Below are 18,436 nucleotides of genomic sequence, written 5' to 3'. Positions count from 1 at the left end.
TGTTTTGTTTTGTTTTGTTTTTCTTTTCTCCTGACCAACCTGTTCCCTTGGTTCTTGATGAGTTATTTGAAGAAATTCTTCCTAAACAAATCTATGGTTATTCCTATCAGGTGACTTTGTAGGAGTTGGAAGCTATACATATGACAAAGACCAAGGAGGGGAAGGGAATTCTTCTTGGGACAGGTGTTTTCGTGTGGGTGGCTATTTTAACAAGGATGACACTGGGTATTTTTGTTCAGGATGCAGGCTAGACATTCTGTCTATCATAATTCTTGGCACGTAGACACCTCCAAATCTGTTGACTGTGGAATGCTCATCCGTTGCTAGGGAGCTTTTTGTAAACATTAGTATTACTTGAATAATTGCAGAGAGAAACTTAGTTTATCCACAAATCCTCATTTTAAAACATGAGTAGACTGAGACCCCAATTTCTGAAGTGTTACTCTCAGGTCCATGAGAACAAATATATGAGGTTTTATAAATTTTAGATGAGCTATTAATGATGACAAGGGTGATGATTATAAATCATCATGTTGGGTTTTCATAGTAACCCTGAGAAATGGGCAGAAAAGACATTATTTAAGTGAGGGTGTCCCAAACTCACATTCCTTAGCAGGAATTTCATCATTCATGTCATCTTAGAAAGAACTGTTCTTTCAAGGCACAGTGTAATGATTTAGTGCCAAGCTGCGGAGTCAAATTTCCTGGCTGTACCATGTAACCTTCGACAAATGGATTAATTCTCTGTACCTCGGTATTCTCATTTGTAAAAGGGAGACAGCAATAGATTTCACCTCACGGGGTTATTATGGGGATTAGATAATATATGCAGAGTGCTTATAACATTGAGTGACACATAACAGGCACTTGGCAATACCTGCTGTCTTATTAGCTGTTTTTAAAAGTCCCATTCTACCATGGTTCCTGGGCTTGTTTCTACTTGTTGTTTTGTCTATATGGGCATTCAGATTTATTAAAAAAGATAGTCTTGTATCAGGATGGTTTTGGCTTTACGTAAAAGAAACCCAATTCAGCTGTGGCTTAACAGTGAGGATATCTAGTATTTTACAGCATGATTTTAATAACCATAATAATAATCCACTGATCTTATCATTTTCATAATAAATGTGTAAAAATGTCTTTTATTTTGAAGGTTGATTACATTTTTGTATATTTCAGAAAATGTTAGCAAACTCAAGAAGCTTGAATATTTGAATTTAGCTTTAAACAACATTGAAAAAATTGAAAATTTGGAAGGTAAGAATTTTCTTTTATTTATGAGTTAAATCAAAATTTTAAATTAGTATTAAAGAGTGTTACATTTTAAACTAGTATTAAAGAGTATTACATAAACTATAAGTATACTTTTAGCTGTATATCTTATATAAATCTTTGTTAATTCTTGTAAAACTTCAAACAGTAAAGTGTTATATAAATTTCAAACCTGGGAGTGCACGCCCCTTCCTAACCTAGAGCCTCCCCAGGGAGGGCGGGTGCTCTGGTGAGTAGCCGGTGGTTGGCTTCATTTTGCTTTCCCTCACCAGGGTCCTACTACAGTACTGTTTGGGAATTGGTTTCTCCCAGGACATTCCCTTGCTCGCCAGGCATTCGGGAAAGTGGGCTGGCTGCAGATGGACATATCTAACCATCTGTCTGCAGTGGACGCTGGGGGGCTCCGGGCATTTCTCTGTAAGAAGCCTGGCTGCAGTGGGCATCCTTCCGCTTTTCACTCCCTATGCATGGGCACGGGGTTTTTCAAGGATTTTATTTAGAAATGGAATTCCTGGGTTACAATATACATATTTTAGAATATACTGCCAAATTTTTCTCCAGTGTACCAATTTACACTTGTCCCTGGTCATCTGTGCAAGCACTGCTTCTACCCAACTTCTCCGATGCTTTCTGCAAATGATATATTTTTAGGACAAGAATATGATGTTGTCAAATGATGGTTTTATTTTGTGGCTCACTTACTATTATTGAGCTTACCTAGAAACTTCCAGATGTTCGCTGAGTGTCCATATTTCTTCGAGTGTGTATTAGATGATGTTTCATAGCTCCTGCCACCTTTTCTCTGACTTTGTCCTTTTCTCTAATGTGCATACCAGATGTTAATCCATTGTCATGTATGTTACAAATATTTTCTCCTGAACTACTGGTTTTCATTTATTAAAGTTATGATGAGGATCTGTAGAATTCTTACATTTTAATATACAGAGTTATCTTTTCACTTGTGGTGTCTGAGTATAGTATTTCATATTAAGTTCTAATTTTAATGATTTTATTTTTTACAGTTAATCTATACTCCATCTCTAATTCATCATTTCAAAATGAATCAAAATGTATTTTCCCCTTACACTATCTCATAACTGAAATATAGGGACTGTTTTTTAAATTGAGATGATCCACGTGGCATACACTCACCACTTCAAACACACAGTGCAGTGGTTTGTGGTGCATTCATGGGGTGTGCCCTCATCGTCACTGTCCACCTCAGAACATTCTTATCACTCAAAGAGAGGCCATGTTCACGAGCATTCTCTTCCCATTTCTCTCTGCCCCAGGCCCTGGCAACTTCAGATCTACTCTCTCTCCATAGCTTTTCCCTATTCTGAACATTTAATATAAATGAAATCACAAAATAATGTGGTCTTTCATGTCCAGCTTCTTTCATTTAGCTAGTGTTTTCAGGGTTCCTCCATTACCTGGCATGTTCCAGTGCTGCATTTCTGTTTATGGCTAAATAATATTCCATACTATGGATACACCACATTTTGTTTTCCCCTTTCATTAGTTGATGATGATTTGGGTTGCTTCTAATTTGGGCTGTTATGAAAAAGCTCTATGAACATGCATGCACAAGTGTCTATGTAAACATGTGTTTTTGATTAATTTGATATTTGATTCATTGGGTTTTGGTTGATTTGTTACTTAGGAATGGAATTTTTGGGTCACATTGCTAATTCTATGTTTAACTTTTTGAAGAATGACCAAATTGTTTCCCAAAGTGGTTGCCCTATTTGATATTCACACTAGCAATTTACGAGGGCTCTAATTTATCCATATCTTGGCCAGCACTTGTTATTTTCTGTTTTTATTTTTGTTTTTATAATGGCCCTCCTAATGGCTGTGGACTGCTCTCTCATTATGGTTCTGTTTTAGTCAGCTTTTTCTCTGCTGCTGAACAAAAGACCTGAAAAGAACAATTAGAGAAGTTTATTTTGGGGCTTACAGTTTCAGAGGTCTGAGTCTTCAGTCGGCTTCATTGCTCTGAGCCTAAGGTGAGGCAGAACGTGCAGTGGAAGAAGAGTGTGGCTGAAGAAAGGGCTCAGGACCTCACGCCAGGAAGCAGGGAGGGACAGCTCCCTGCACCACAGACAAAGGCATTTATTCCCCCAGGACCCTCTCCTCCAGTCACACCCTGCCCCTGCCTGCCTACAGTGTCCCTAGTTGATCTTCATCAGTGGACTAATGTTCTAATTACGCTAAGGCTCTCATAACCCCATCATTTCACCATCTGAACCTCCTTGCATTTTCTCATCCCTGAGCCTTTGGGGGACACCTCCGATCTGAACTATAACAGGTTCTGATTTTCATTTCCCTAATGACTAATTATATTGAGCATTTTATGTGCTTATTGGCCATTCATATATTTTTGGAGAAATAGTTATTCAAAATTCTGGCCCATTTGTAAATTGGGTTGTCTTTTGCTGTTGAATTGTCTACCTTCTTTACCTCGTCTGTATTGTAGACCCTGATCAGATAGGGGACCTGCAGCTGTCGCCCACCATCTGATGGGTTCCTTTTTATTCTCTTGATGGCCCCATTTAAGGCCCCATCACCTTAATGAGGCCCAGGCTTTTCCTTTCTTGAGATGCCTTGGGTTCTCCTGTCAGGATCATATGAACCTGATATAGAAGGAACTCGAAATGTTTCTTCTATTTTTATTTTATTGGCAGAGTTTGTGAAAAATTGGTGTTAATTTGGTGGAATACCCTGGGAAGCCTTCTTGGTCCTAGGTAGAAAGATTTTTTCATTTTTTAGAATTTTCTTTCTTTTTCTCCCTCTTTCTCCCTCCCTCCTTCCTTCCTTTCTTTCCCCTTTTGCAGGGCTGGGAATGAAACCCTTGGCCTTGGGCACACTAGGCAAGTTCTCTGTTAAGCCCTGTGTAGGAAGATTTTGATGGCTGATTTAAAGTCTTCACTTGTTATAGACCTGTTCAGGTGTTCTGTTTCTTCTTGCGTCTGCTATAGTTTATTTCTTTCTAGTATTCATCCATTTCACCTAGGTTATCTCATTTATCAGCATACATTTTTCTATCTATTCTATTCCTTTTTATTTCTGTAAGATCAATAGTAGTGTCCCCTTTTCACTCCTGATTTTCAAGTTTGAGTCTTCTCTCTTTTGTCCTTGGATAGTAAAGCTAGAAGTCTGTCAATTTAGTTGATATTTTCAAAGAATAATCTTTTGACTTTGCTGATTTTCTCTATTGTTTTATATTCTCTATTTTGTTTGTTTCCATAATTTTTATTGTTTCTTTTCCACTTTTCACTTTTATTTTTCTCTTTATTTATTACTTAAGATGGAAGGTTAGGTTATTGATTCAATACTTCTTTTTTCTGTGTGGTAATTTACAACTGTGATTTCCTTTTGAGTACTACTTTCCTTATTTACATTAAATTTTGGTATGTTGTGTTTTTAATTAATCTCAAAGTATTTTTGGATTTCATTTGTGACTTCTTCTCTCATCTATTGCTTATTTAGAAGTATTGTTTAATATCCCTATATTTATGAACTTCCCAAATTATTTTCTTTAATTGATTTTTAGTTTCATTCTACTGGGGTCAGAGAATATACCTTCTATGATTTAAATCATCTTAAATTTATTGAGACTTGTTTTATAGCTTAATATTTTGTCTAATTTAGAGGATGTTTCCTGTACATTTTTGATGTACACATATACACACATAGTATACACAATGTATATTATGCTTTCCTTGGGTGGAATATTCTAGTAATAGTTGTTAGGTCCAGTCTTTTTTGTTTGTTTGTCTTGTTTTTTGAAAGTTATATTCTATTTACTTGTTCTATTATTAAAACCAGGTTATTGAGGTCCCTATTATTGTTGAATTATTTTCTCTTTCGGTTCTGTCAGTTTTTGCCTTGTGTTATTTGGGTCTCTGCTATTAGAAATGTACACTCTCTTAATTGTTTCATCTTCATGATGAATTGATCTTCTTATCATTATAAAATGTCGTTCATTATTGCTAATAATAATCTTTGACGTAAAGTCTGTTTTGTCTGATATTAGTATAACCCCTCCAGCTCTTCTATTTTTTTCTTCTTTTTTGGTTTCTATTTTATTGGTATACTTTTTACATTCTTTAAAATTACAACTATGTGTGTCTTTGAATCTAAAGTGTGTCTCTTTGGCATATGGATGGATCATGTTTTTATTTTTAACCCATCTCATCAATCTTTGCCTTTTAACTGGAGAGTCTTATCCATTTACATTTAATGTAATCAGTGATAAGGTAGAAATTATATCTAAAATATGCTATTTATGTTTTATGTATTCATGTCTGTTTTGTTCCTCTGATTCTGTATTACTGCCTTCATTTTTTAGTTTCTTTATCATATTAATGTCATATTTAGTGTATTTATTCAGTATATTGTTTTAATTTCCTTTTTGTTTCTTTTACTATATTATTTTATCAGTTGTGCTCTGAGAATTACAGTTAACATCTTAATTTATAATGATCTAGTTTACATTCACAGCAACTGAATTTCAATAGTATACAAAACATTGCTTCTATGTAGATGTTTCTCTCTCTCCTCATTTATGCTGTTTTTGTCAGTTACAGCTTTATATATTATGTCTATTAACATAGATTTATAATTATTTCTTCTTGTAGCCATTTTAAAAAATAAATTGGGAGAAAAATTAGAAAGAAAAAATATTTTATTGCCTTTTATATTTACCTATATAATTACCATTATGGAGGGTCCTTATTTTAAAAGATTTGAATATGAGGATTTAATGTTATTGGGGGAGCATGATACATATGTTTTTAAATTTCAGAGGGAGGAATTACAGACACTTTATAACAATAAATCCAACTCTTTTCCTGTATCATCTTTACTTGGGGTGGCTATATCAGTGTGCTGATACTTTCTTCTACCTCTGAAAGGTTCCTTAGGATTTGTTGACCTTGACCTTATCAAATTTCAGACATAGGTTCAGATTCCTGACTGTTTCATTGTTAGGTGATAGGGAAGGAGTGGAACCTGGGTCTGTACAGTCCTGTTATGACACTTTTCACATTTCTTTGACACTGACTACTATTCCACAATGCTTGCTTTGCCCTGTCCACTTTTCCCAAGTTCCAGCTCTGTTGTGGCAGTGGGGCGTGTTTGATGAAGTTCCCTGACAAACTTGTCATCAACTCTCCAGCTCAGGCCCCAAAGTCCATTGTTTCAATGGCTCTGGTTCATGAGGTTCTCAGATTTTTGTCTTATGGAAATGACAGTAGTTTAGATGTGATCCCTCCTTGCTTTTTGGACTGAACTCTCAAAAATGCCTCTACCTGTTTGAAATCTATATCTGCAGATTGAGGAGACTTAATAATTCCCCTCTGGTGGCACTTTCAGATGGAATTGACTTTGTAGCAGCTCTTTTATGATGCCAGGGTACCCATTGCAAGTGCCTTGGGCCAGGCCTCTCAGCAGCCCACATGGGGGACTGCACCCCCACTCTCCTGCCATGGCCTGGGAATGCTCTGCCCCCCTATGGCTGAGCCAGGTCAGATCTTATTTTTTCATGTGAATTTGAATTACTCCCTAGTATGAGTTGGTTTCAGCCTGAAAGATACCCTGTAGAATTTCTTATAGTGTAGATCTGGTTGTGATAAACGTTCAATTCTTAATTAGACCTACAATTTTTTTTCTCTTTTACTTGTTACTATCATCATAGTCATCATAATCATCATCATTGTTTTTGGTACTAGGTATTGAACTGAGGGGTACTTTATTACTAAGCTACACCCCCAGGACTTTTATTTATTTATTTGTTTATTGAGCGAGGATCTCACTAAATTGCTGAGACTGACCTTGAACTTCCATGTCTTTTAACCTTTATTTCTTATTTTAAATCCCTTTGTTTTGTTATTCTTCAGTCTTGGATATTTCACCAGATTTAAATTTCAGAATAATTATTTTACATTAGCTCCTGTTCATTCTCTAATTCAGTTCTTTTACAACAGGCTCTTTAATTTGGCCATGAATTTTATTCTTCTGAATTCACTGCCGAACTCTGGTTGCCGCTTTTCTGTGATGTCTGTTGTTACTTTATGGATGAGATAGCTTAAAATTTTTTTTCTAGGTACTTGTTAGCATTCTTTGTTTTCAATTTCTTTCCTCTTCCTTTGTGGTTTCTGTTTTATTTGCAGCCTTCAGTTTTGTGCTGTTTTTCTCTTAGTGGTAGCACTTTGTATCTGATTATCCTCACAAAGATTGGGGCTGTGAGGTGGCTGGTGTGGGCTGTGCCCAGGCTCTGTCTGGCCTGGCAGGCTGCAGTCTCTGAGTGGGTGGAGCATGCTGACTGGCAGCTTCGCTTCAGAGCCAGGGCCTGGAGCAGAGGCAGGCAAGCTGCTCTCCCCATGACTCCCATCTGGCAGTAGCTACAACTGGGAGGACTTGACTTAGATCACGGTGGGCTTTGTCGAAGGCCACTAGTGTGCCAAATGGAGATTTATGTGACTGTCAAGGTTAAATATCAACAAAGACATAAATATGCATCGTAAGTTACTTGTTAAAATTTAAGTCACAAAACCTAGAAAATCATCATAGGAAGCTCCTGAGCCCAGTATCAGTGCAAAAACTAAGATGAGTCTTCGTACCTTTTTGGCTTTTTCTGCCTGGGGAATGGAATCACTGCTCTCTCTCAGTGAATACTACAGCCCTGTCACTATGTTATCTATGAACAAATGCGATGACAGCATTTCCTCTGTGTCTTGTGGCAGTGAGATTTCAATCAAAAACTCAGAGAAGTAATTCAAAGGTTGCTCGCTCGGGGCTGGTTATCCGGGCTGGTTGCCTTACAGGACCTGGAGTTTTGTTTTGTGGTGGGTTTGTTCATCCACCACTAGAGGGCGGCATCGTCGCTGTTCTCGTTTAGAGTGCTGTGGGCCGCAGGCTGCGGTCCACCTCCAGCCTCTACCTGACAGGTGTGCCTCTGGTGTTCTACCTTCCTGCCCTAAGAGGAAGGACTGGCTGCAGGGTACTTCGGGGAAATATTTGATGGGGTAGAGAATGAGGGTGCATTTTATCTGATGTCAAATATGTGCTTTTTGTTTAATTTGAAGTGTTTGAGGCTAGAGGGGGGAGATGGATATCTGCACTCAGCCTGCCTACCTGAGTAAATCTCAGTATGATGTTTTAAAATAAGTCTTTTCCTTTTTCTTTTCTTGAATGCAAAACAAAGCTTGTTTATTTTCCTTTTTTCTCTTTTTCCTGTTGAGGAGTCACCAGGGTCAAATCAACTGTTCTGTCTTTGCGTCCTTTTTCTCCCACCTGGAAGTAGGGGTGGGGTTGCTGACAATGTGTGCCCCCCCACCATCCCACCCCTGGGGCAGTCATCTTGGCTGGACCTCTGCTGGGCAGGAGACAGGCTAGGACTAACCTGAAATCAGGAGCACCTGACTCCAGGGACAGGTGTCCTCCACCGGGCCAGCTGGACAAGATTCTGTAGGAGGCAAATGTGCTCTGATTTCTTATGTGCAGGCCAAGTTGAAGGAAAGTTAAGACTCATCACTTTGAGGAACATAATAGACATTTGGGGGGTCATGGGTTCTTCATCTATAAAATACAAAAATATATGAAATTTTCACCTTGTTGGACCCTTTCAAATATCAGCCTTTTCTTAGATAAAATGTTTTCATTTTCTTAGTTAAAATGTCTTCCAGAGACTTCCAAAGTAAACGTCATACTATGTAACCTGTATCTTTACGCAAATACGTTTTCTACATTGATCAAATCCACCTAGCATTTCTGCCAGTGTAAAAGGAGCATTCAGACAGGTAGAGACTTACTTGTGCTTATGTGCGACTTTATATTCATTCTTCATACAGTGGCTGAGTCTACACTTTTATAATTTGATGACTGCATTTTCAAATGTATTGATGTATTTTAAATAACTTTATACATTTTAGTACTTGAAGTATTACTAATTACATCTGCTATTATGATGGTAGCTGCTCTGACTAGCTTTGTGCAGATCACCTGTGCTTTGAGGAGAGGTGTCAGATTGGGACCTCTTCCCCCAAATGAAATTTTGAGGTGGGAGGGGCAGCCAATTTAAAAGTCAATTTTGGAGCTGGGGATGTGGCTCAAGGGGTAGCGCACTCGCCTGGCATGCGCGGGCCGCTGAGTTTGATCCTCAACACCATATAAAAATAAAATAAAGATGTTGTGTCCACCGAAAACTAAAAAATAAATATTAAAAAAATTCTCTTTTCTCTCTCTCTCTCTCAATAAATAAAAAAAATAATAAAAGTCAGTTTTATGTATTGGCAACTACATGCTGAAAGACATGACTCTTATATCATAGTCCTGCCAATATCTTTTAAAATTTATCTGTGTTTTTACTAATTTAATAGACATTGTGTTTTTTGTCCTTTATCACTTAGTTATTTTTGAAGATATGAAGTTATTGAATTTTTATCACCTATGTAGTAAAGTCTGAAATGTATATAAGTGTTTGTTCTTATTCATTTTAGGTACTAATATTTTTAATAATGATTTTTGACAGTTTAACTGATACATAACAATTATATATATGGGGTACTATGTCATCCTTTTATATTTGTCTATCTTTTATAATGTTCAAATTAAGGTAAATTTATCTATTGCCTTAAAAAAATTTTACATTATGGTGAACATATTTAAAATTCCTTCCAGCTTTTACAAATGTATATATACAGCATATTATTATCATCTATAGGCATCCTATAGTGCAATAGCACCAGGACTTCCTTTCCCATCTAAAGATAACTAAGCCATTAATCAACTTTATCCATCCCCTCCTCTCTTCCACTCTCTCCAGCTCTGCTCTCCAGCTGGCCTGGACCTCTCTACCACTGTGAACTCCAGGCCTGTCCTGCCCAGGCCACCCTTTCCTGGGTGGTGACAACTGCCTTCGCTTGTAGACCCAAATTTGTATTCTACAAAAGTTAAGTTTGGTAATTTTAAGATGATGATGATGATTTGGTAATAAATACTGTCACAGAGACCCTCAAGTGTACCAGTTCAGAGAGGCCTCTCAAATCCTAACTCCTCCATTTAGGAGTTGTGAGATCACTGGTAATGTCAGACTTGACTTGTTTTAGAGTTCTAATTATCTATCTCAGTGCCTCCAGGGTGGCCTGTGGTCTCCCTTGGGTCTCTGGCAGCACTAGAGCACCTGTTGTCAGAGGATCCACTTCTAAGATTGTTTTTGGTTACCTGCCTGGCGCTGCTTCTCGGCCTCTGTGCACACATATGGAATTTGTTCTTTCGCATTGTCCTTGAGATTCCTAGGGGCCTCAGGTCCCACAGCACCATGAGCTCAAGGTAGGCAGACGTTTCACGTGGCTTCTGACAGGTCCCAGTGTAACTCCAGGAGCAGGCCTGCCCAGGCGAGCATTCTAGAAACTCCAGCGGAAGCTGTGAGCTGTGAGCTTGTGGCCCAGCCTAGAGGCCCCAGGACTTTACTGTGGCCACAGTCTACTGCAGGCAAGGCACTAGGACTAGGCACAGGGAGGGGAGAAGGGATGGATCCCCGCTGTCCGTGAGGAATGGCAGAGCTCACTGGATGGCAGCCTCTCAGAGCCAGGCGCCCACGCTCAGCTATCTGACACAAATTATTCTCTCTCTCTCTCCCCCCGACCCCTCATTCCGTCTCTCACGGGCGTAGTATTAGGGTTAAGGATTAAGTAAGATACTGCGTGTAAAGAGCTTCATACTGAGAAAGCACTGGACCAGTATATTAGCCACGTGGTTACTAACCTAGTCTACGCCTCGAGGACTTATCTGTGACACCTGAGGACACCAGGATGACTTACACCTTAGTTTTCTATCAATTTCATGTATTTTTTCCTTTTGTTTATTTGTTCAAAATATCAAATATAACCATGTTGCAAATGTTTTGAAACTAGAGTAAAGTGTACTCTTAATTCCATCATTATTGGTGACATTTCAGTGTGTCTTCTTCCTATTTGTCCTTGTATCCTGTTGTAACTGTAGCTCAGGGCAGTGCTGTATCTTTTTCCACTTTCTTCAGATCTGAAGCTTCCCCCATGCTCTGATATAGCTTTGATAACCATCATTTTCACTGTTACTTAATAGTTTATGATTCTATTAGAGTTTGCTTAACAATTTCTCCAAATTGGGCACGTAATTTTCTTTTCTTTTCTTTTTTTTTTTTAATGTGTGCTGATTTATTTCTTATCCTAAAAGTATATTTGTCAAAACATAATGTTCAGCTATCCTGGTCACCTGGTGGCTCTGACGGAATCTGACCCAGACTGAGCCTTGTCAATTCCCTTCTTTTCCCTCTGCTGCTCCCTTATCTTTGAAGTTGAATTTCCTTGAGTTCTCACCTGAGCAACTAACTGACCTCCCTGTTGACTGATCTGCCCCAGTTACCCATGTATCCTTTCTTTGTGGCTTTCCTCATTCTTCTCTTACTCCCTCCCTCTCTCGCTCCTCCCTTCTCCTTTCTTCCTCAAGTATTTCTAAGGCCTCCCTATGCCAAGGAGTCTTTTTTGCGTAGTAAATAAAGCCATAGGCAAAACAGGGTCCCACTCTGCAAGGAGCATGAATTCTAACTGAGGGAGATAGGTCAACACTCAAGCAAAAAAGGAAGAATATCAGATATGGCAAATAGCATACAGAGAATTACAATGTGGTAATGTGTGCACGAGAGAGTGACTGTCATGCGGAAATAGAGGTAAGTCACCAGGAAAGGAAAGGCCGTGTCTGCCACAGGGGAAGGTTGTGTCTACCACACTTTTCTACTGTACAGTCATTACATTTCATGTTTTAATTAATGAGTAACTTGTGGAAGATACTCTGACATCGTGTGTCTATCTTATTCCTCATCATGCTTTCATACGTGTTTTAGCATTCATTAATGGCTTGTAATTCTGCCATTCCTTTTATGTTTATGAGATGACATTCTACTTAAGAAAGAACTTTGCCTTCTCTCCCATTTATTTATTTACTCCTTCACTCATGGCTCCTTGTATCAGTATGGACTCATGGATTCCTGTTTTACTCAGTGGATAATGTTACTGTCATTTTGTTTGCTAATCACATTGCCCCAGGCTGGGTCGAAGGAGCCCTTTCAATCAGGCCCCTGTGTTTTGATGGCTCTTATCCTTCTCTGGGTTCTTCTCTGGTTCATGGCATGATAGGATAGGATGCTCCACTTTTTATCTTCCATTTTCCTGATTTTTTCCCATTTCCCCTTCTTCCTTACTTCCTATATTTTTGGGATGGATAGATTCAGGAGTTATTTTCATATTCCATGTAAAAGGTGACAAGAATTAAAGTATAGGTAAGAAAATAAGAGTGGACAGGAAGTATATGAAAATCGAGGAGTTAAGACTGGGAGGGTTTGGCTGGTGACATGAGGTGGATGATTGAGAGAATAATTTTTCAAGTTCATGATTAGATCTTTGGTGTCAAACCCACATTTGACACAAAAGTGGTAGTGACACTAACAGAATTTAGACATAGACAAACTGTATTGATGACTGGAGAGTGAGAAGAAGTGAGGAGAGCTCTGTTCGGAATATGTTGAAGGTGCTGTGTCTTACAGGAATTCTGACATAGGAAGATGACATTCAACAGGAAGGTCAAATATGGAGTTTTCATGTGGGAGTCCTCAGAGTCTGGGATTAGTTAACTCAGTGACCTTCACTGTTGCCATCAGGAAGACACTGGAAGAATATTGGGTCAGGTTAGAATTAAGAGTTGGAGAAGTCCTACAAGAATGGAAAGGAAAAGATGGCCGTGTAAGGAGAACAAGGAAAGACAGTTGAGAGGTTTGAAAGGGAATCCATGGTCATTCATGCCACATGCCGTAAATTGTTTTTTTAGTGATAAAATAAGCTCTGTTAGTCTTGCTAATGTGAAGATTGTTGCTCGCTTCAAGAGGAAAAAATGTTGTACAATGTTGGGATTGGAAGCCAAGAACAAAGGTTGAGCGATGAGTCGGGACTGGGCAGGAAGAACCAGTGGCTGTAGGTCCTGCCTACTTCTGGGTTCTTCCTCACTTCCTAGTGCCTTTGTGTATTTAATTTTTCATTCCTGGAATACCCATCTCTGTCTCCTTTCTGTATCTTAGATAAACTTGAGGCCAGAGACAAAAGAATTTTAAAAATCACTGTATATTGAAGATCTGGCTGAGTAACTTGTACAGAGCAGGATCCCAGTAACTCCTGCATGGATGGAGGGATGGATGGGTGGGTGGGTGGGTGGGTGGATGGGTCTCTGAGTGAGATCTGGGTCTGGGAACACCAAGGCACAACTAGGTTTTTGGAGGAGCCTGGCTTGGGGTCTGACTAGATAAGAAAACATGGAATCTGGACAAAGGGAGTCAGGTGCTAGAGTCGAGAAAGTGTTCAGGTGAAGGGACGCTGTCATTCAGTGAAGTCAGTTCCATTGTAAAGCTTTCAGAAATGAGGAAAACCTTACCAAAGGTGATGCAGTTTGCAGAGTGATGAACCAGTGTGGAGTGCGTTTATATTGGTGATGTAAAGCTATCCGGAACCAAAGTTTACTCTTAATTTAAATAGCCACAAAACAGAGACAGAAAAAGCAACATAATCAGGGAGCATAAAGGAAGGGTGGTGTGTAGGTGTTTGAAGAAATAAGTGCAGACAGGTAGATCTTCACTGTTTTCTGGGATGGACTTCCTGAGTATTGAAGGCTGGAGAATCTGCCATGTCAGTCCCAGGAGCAGGAGCCGGTCTCAGGCAGAGACAGCCTGACACTGAACCAAACCAGCTCAGCTCTTCTTAGTTCACAGAAAGGACTGCAAACTCTCTGCTCGTGAAAACATGCTTCCTTCCTTCCTGTGGGAGCCCTGTCCAGGGAGCCACGTGATCATCAGAAGCGTGCTCACTGGGTGGCTGCGTCACAGCTGGTCTTCCTGAGGCCCTCTGAGTGTCAGAGAGCATGCTAAGCACCTCACAGGAACCATCATAGTTTAACTTCACAGTAACACGTGCCAATGGATTTACAAATACCGTTAGCATTCTGCAGATGAGGAGACCAAGGCTTGTAACCTGTCTGTCCAAGGTCATAGTAGCAAGGATGAGACAGAGGGAAGACTTCAACTCTTAATTCCTAACCACCAAATTCTCATGGAATGTCAGTGAGTAAAGACAGTTAAGTCAAATTTGAATTTGATTCAAGTTCACGTAGCATTGGCTGGCTGTGAAATGATGGTCGCTGGGCATCATCTTCTATGATGAAATATGTCCTATGTTCCTGGCAACTCCCAGGAGGACACCTTGGGACCTCCTCGTGGGGAGTTTTGCTCTCATGTAATGCCCACCCTTGTAGCCACCACCTTGGCTTTCTTCATGTTGGAAGTGACCAGATCTAAGCAGTCCCCAGGCTGGGCCTTGAAGAGGTGAACAGGGAAGGTGATTTGCCCTAGCTGGAGGACCAGAGGGATGGAAAAAGGGGGAGATGAAGATAGGAAAGTGAAACAAGACTAAGCCTTTGAGCTGGTACCTCTGAAAGTCCACTTCTTGGTAACCACGCAGTTAATCAGCAGATTTAAAATATTGTAATTCTTATACCTGTAATGTGCTTTCGTACACATTTTAATACACTGTGACTTTTCTTCTTTCTTCCTTTCCTTTTCTCCACAGGATGTGAAGGGCTGGCAAAGCTTGACTTGACTGTGAATTTCATTGGAGAGCTGAGCAGTGTCAAGACCTTGCAGTGCAACATCCACCTGAAGGAGCTCTTCCTCATGGGCAACCCGTGCGTGGACTTCGATGGCTACAGGGAGTTTGTGGTGGCCACTCTTCCACAGCTAAAGGTTAAGTTACAGTGGAAGGGCACAGAAAAATGAAAATGAGTAACTCCAGTAATTCCTGGTTTAATCACAGCATTGTTAGGGAGAGTGTTGCTGCAGAGAATGGAATATTCCAGAGAAACAAAATGAATTCTTTGATTTCTAAATTTTAAAGTTGCTTTCATACATGTTTTCCCTTAATTGAAGTATTTCTTGTTGAGTTCAGTTGTTGCAAACCGCATTCATCATCATCACTACTAATTCATCCGCACCACCAGTAGGTTAGTGTTCCAAAGGTAGCTGCAGCTACATACACTTATATTATGTAGTTACTCTGTTTTCATAATTACTTTTTTGTTGTTGCTTTTTATTAGCTCAATTTCTGAGGCAGGGAACCTTGGCGTTTGCTGTGCGTGAGAGTAGTTGGAGGGGTGTTAAAAGCACAGGTTTCTGTACTCCCCACCCTAGTTCCTGGGTCAGGTCTGTCACCATGCACACTATTTGCATTTTTGCTCTTGGATTATGCTGATGCTGCTAGTCCAGAGGCCTCTTCAGCAACAACTGCTCTCTGTGTTCGTCCAGGAAAACATTCAGAACACCTTGTTCTGTCATCTGCTCTCACACCAAGGCAACGTGGACACTTCCTACACTAGCTGTGTGGACTTTCCCCACACATAAGCTGGCAATCAGCTCTCCAGCAGTGGACCCCAGCCGGGTGTCCTCTAATCCAAGTGTCTTCTACCTCCAAGTGGGTAGTGTAGGATTCTACAGATTGAGGGCTCAGTCCTAGAATGCAGGACTGCGCCCCTCATTTTAGGCCCCACGTGTTCTTATCTGTGCTTCTGACAGACGGGCTGTGCGCTGGGCTTTCTTGAGTTTGCTTAACTTGCTTCAGCAGCTCACCGAGAAACACTTACTTATGTTTACCCGCTTATTATAAAGGACACTGATGAGGAGAGGATAGGGTGAGGTCTGTGGGAAGGGTGCACCTCCCTCCAGGGTCCTCCCCGTGTTCAGCAAACCGAGAGCTCTGTGAGCACTGTTGTTTTAATGGAGACTTCATCACACAGGCATGGTTGCTAACAGGGAAGCCAGAAAGGCCTGTTTAGTGTCTTCAGTCTGTCTTCCCCAAGGAGTGAGGTGAGGTGAGGAACCCTCAGGAATGAGGAGTCTTAAGGCCTACTCTCAGAAAAGGTCAGTCCGAGAGTTTCTTTATAACCAGGCAAAGGCAGGGGACCAGCCTTGGGGAGGGAGTTACAAACTAGGAACCATGGTTGACAACCCCAAAATATATATTATAATATGTGAATATAGCCCCATTATATCCCTGGATTTAATAAATTTAGAGCCTAGGAAAATATCATTTTAAGAGGAAGTATACAACTGAGAATATATTAAAGTGGTAATTTTAATTTCATGTCCTTTCAAGAGTCCCCAGCCTCCGTGTGACTCCATGCTGCTACAAAGAGGACACACAGATGGGTCAGTTTTGTGATCAGCATCTTCTCAGGTCTCAGAGGGCATTTATTTCTTAGATTTCTGTGTTCTGTCTGCAGTTGAGAGATTGCTGACTGCTAAATTAGTGGGACACATTCCTTCTAATGTAAAATCTCCTAGAGTAAGAGAATGAGTGATTTAGGTTACTGAATCTAGAATCAAACACAGCAAGACTGATCATCATTGTACAGTGGCTTCTTAGAAAATGAATGAGAATCAGAGTATCACAGGAGCGGAGCTTGTCCTCTAACTCCAGGGCCACCTCTTCAGAAGGACTGAGAAGCTATAAGACTGGATGGCAGCCACAGCTGACCCCGTGTCAGTGCTGCTGTGTCAGGCTGGCTGTGTGAGACTGTCATCCAGGTACTGGAAATGGGATGGGGTAGTGGCAGGTGCTGCGTGCACAGTATCTCTGATCCTCCTGTGTAGGAAACAGTGCAGTGCATTCAGAGATGAGGAGGTCAGGGCTCAGGGAACTGACACCCTTGGTTTACACTGACACATCTGGCAAGTGGGCCAGGTAGGATTTGAACCCACATGTGTCTCATCACTTGCTTCTTCTTTCTGCATGAATGCACAACCACAGGATCAAAGCTTTCATTTCAGAAAGACTGCACTAAGTCAGTAGCTGTAATAGACACTAGCTACAATAGCCTCTGTTGGAAAATGATGTTCGTAAATGTGTTTGTTCATATTTAAAAATGGATTGATAAACTTTAGAATCTTAATTGCCATTTTATTAAGACCTTGTGATCTGGTTGAAAAGAATTATGTTAATAGATGTATTATTTTCCCGGGACTACTGTAACAAAATGCCACAAGCTGGGTATCTTAAACACCGAGAAATTTTTCCGTCTCACAGCTCTAGAGGCCAGCTGTTCAAGAACAAGGTGGGACAGGGCGGGCTCCCTGAGGGCTGGGAGGAGAATCTGTTCCTTGACTCCTTCCTAGTTCTGAAGATTCACTGTCAGTCTTTGGCCTTGTCTGTCTTGTTGGCATGGTACCTTGATCTCCACCTTTGTCTTCATAGTATCCTTCTTGGGTCCCTGTCTTTTCACATGCCATGTTTTCTGTAGACCTGGTCAGGTTGCATTAGGGTCCACACTGCCCATGTGATTAGTCTTCGTGAATTACACCTACATGGACTCTACTTCCAAATAAAGTCAGGAGGTTAGAACTTCACCCAATTCAACCCATAACGACGGAGTAGTAGTTGACTTTAGCAGCCATATGAAGAGTTGTGAAGAGAGTCAGCCCTTGCAAGCATTCTTTCCTCAGTGTCTGGGCCACTTCAGGGAGGAAGTAGTCACTGTGGCCTTGTGGAAAAGAGGGGTGTGAGCAGACAGTGGCTCTGCCTCCTTTCCCACTGCCTGCGAGCTGCCCCCTCGTTCCCCTTGTGTAGGCCTGGATGAGAATTCCCACACAGAGGAGTTCTGGGAGGACCCAGCCAGGCTCAATTCTTCTTTTCTTTGCTGCAGCAAAGCACAATCATGAACAAACATGATTGTGTGGACACTACCTCTGTCACTAACAGTAAGTGTGGACACTACCTCTGTCACCAACAGTAGGTGTGGACACTACCTCTGTGCTGTGGGATCAGGAGTAAAGAAAGTTTAAGGAATACTGGAATGCTCAACGTAAGACTCCATTCCTGCTCACCAGCACCTCTGAAATCAAAAGTGATTTTGAGGGACTGGGGATGTGGCTCAAGCGGTAGCGCGCTTGCCTGGCATGTGTGCGGCCCGGGTTTGATCCTCAGCACCACATACAAACAAAGATGTTGTGTCCGCCGAAAACTAAAAAAAAAAAAAAAAATGAATATTAAAAAAAAAAGTGATTTTGACTTGAAGGCCAATTTCAAAGAAG

At 40.5% G+C, this 18,436-nt stretch overlaps 1 protein-coding gene across 2 annotated transcripts in view; it reads left to right on the top strand.

Annotated features, from left to right (window-relative positions):
• Window positions 1–18,436, top strand: part of Dnaaf11 (dynein axonemal assembly factor 11) — an 85,251-nt gene that overhangs the window by 9,879 nt on the left and 56,936 nt on the right. For both annotated transcript variants that reach the window (XM_048802136.1, XM_048802135.1), the window contains 2 exons: window positions 1,180–1,257; window positions 14,925–15,097. In XM_048802136.1, the coding sequence (XP_048658093.1) occupies window positions 15,029–15,097 (69 nt within the window). In that variant the 5' untranslated portion in view covers window positions 1,180–1,257; window positions 14,925–15,028. The remainder of the gene's footprint in view (window positions 1–1,179; window positions 1,258–14,924; window positions 15,098–18,436) is intronic.

This window comes from Marmota marmota, unplaced genomic scaffold (genome assembly GCF_001458135.2).
Source record: "Marmota marmota marmota unplaced genomic scaffold, marMar, whole genome shotgun sequence".
NCBI lineage: Eukaryota > Metazoa > Chordata > Mammalia > Rodentia > Sciuridae > Marmota > Marmota marmota.
The sequence above is the reverse complement of the archived record's forward strand: the minus strand, read 5'-3'. Positions and strand labels throughout refer to the sequence as shown.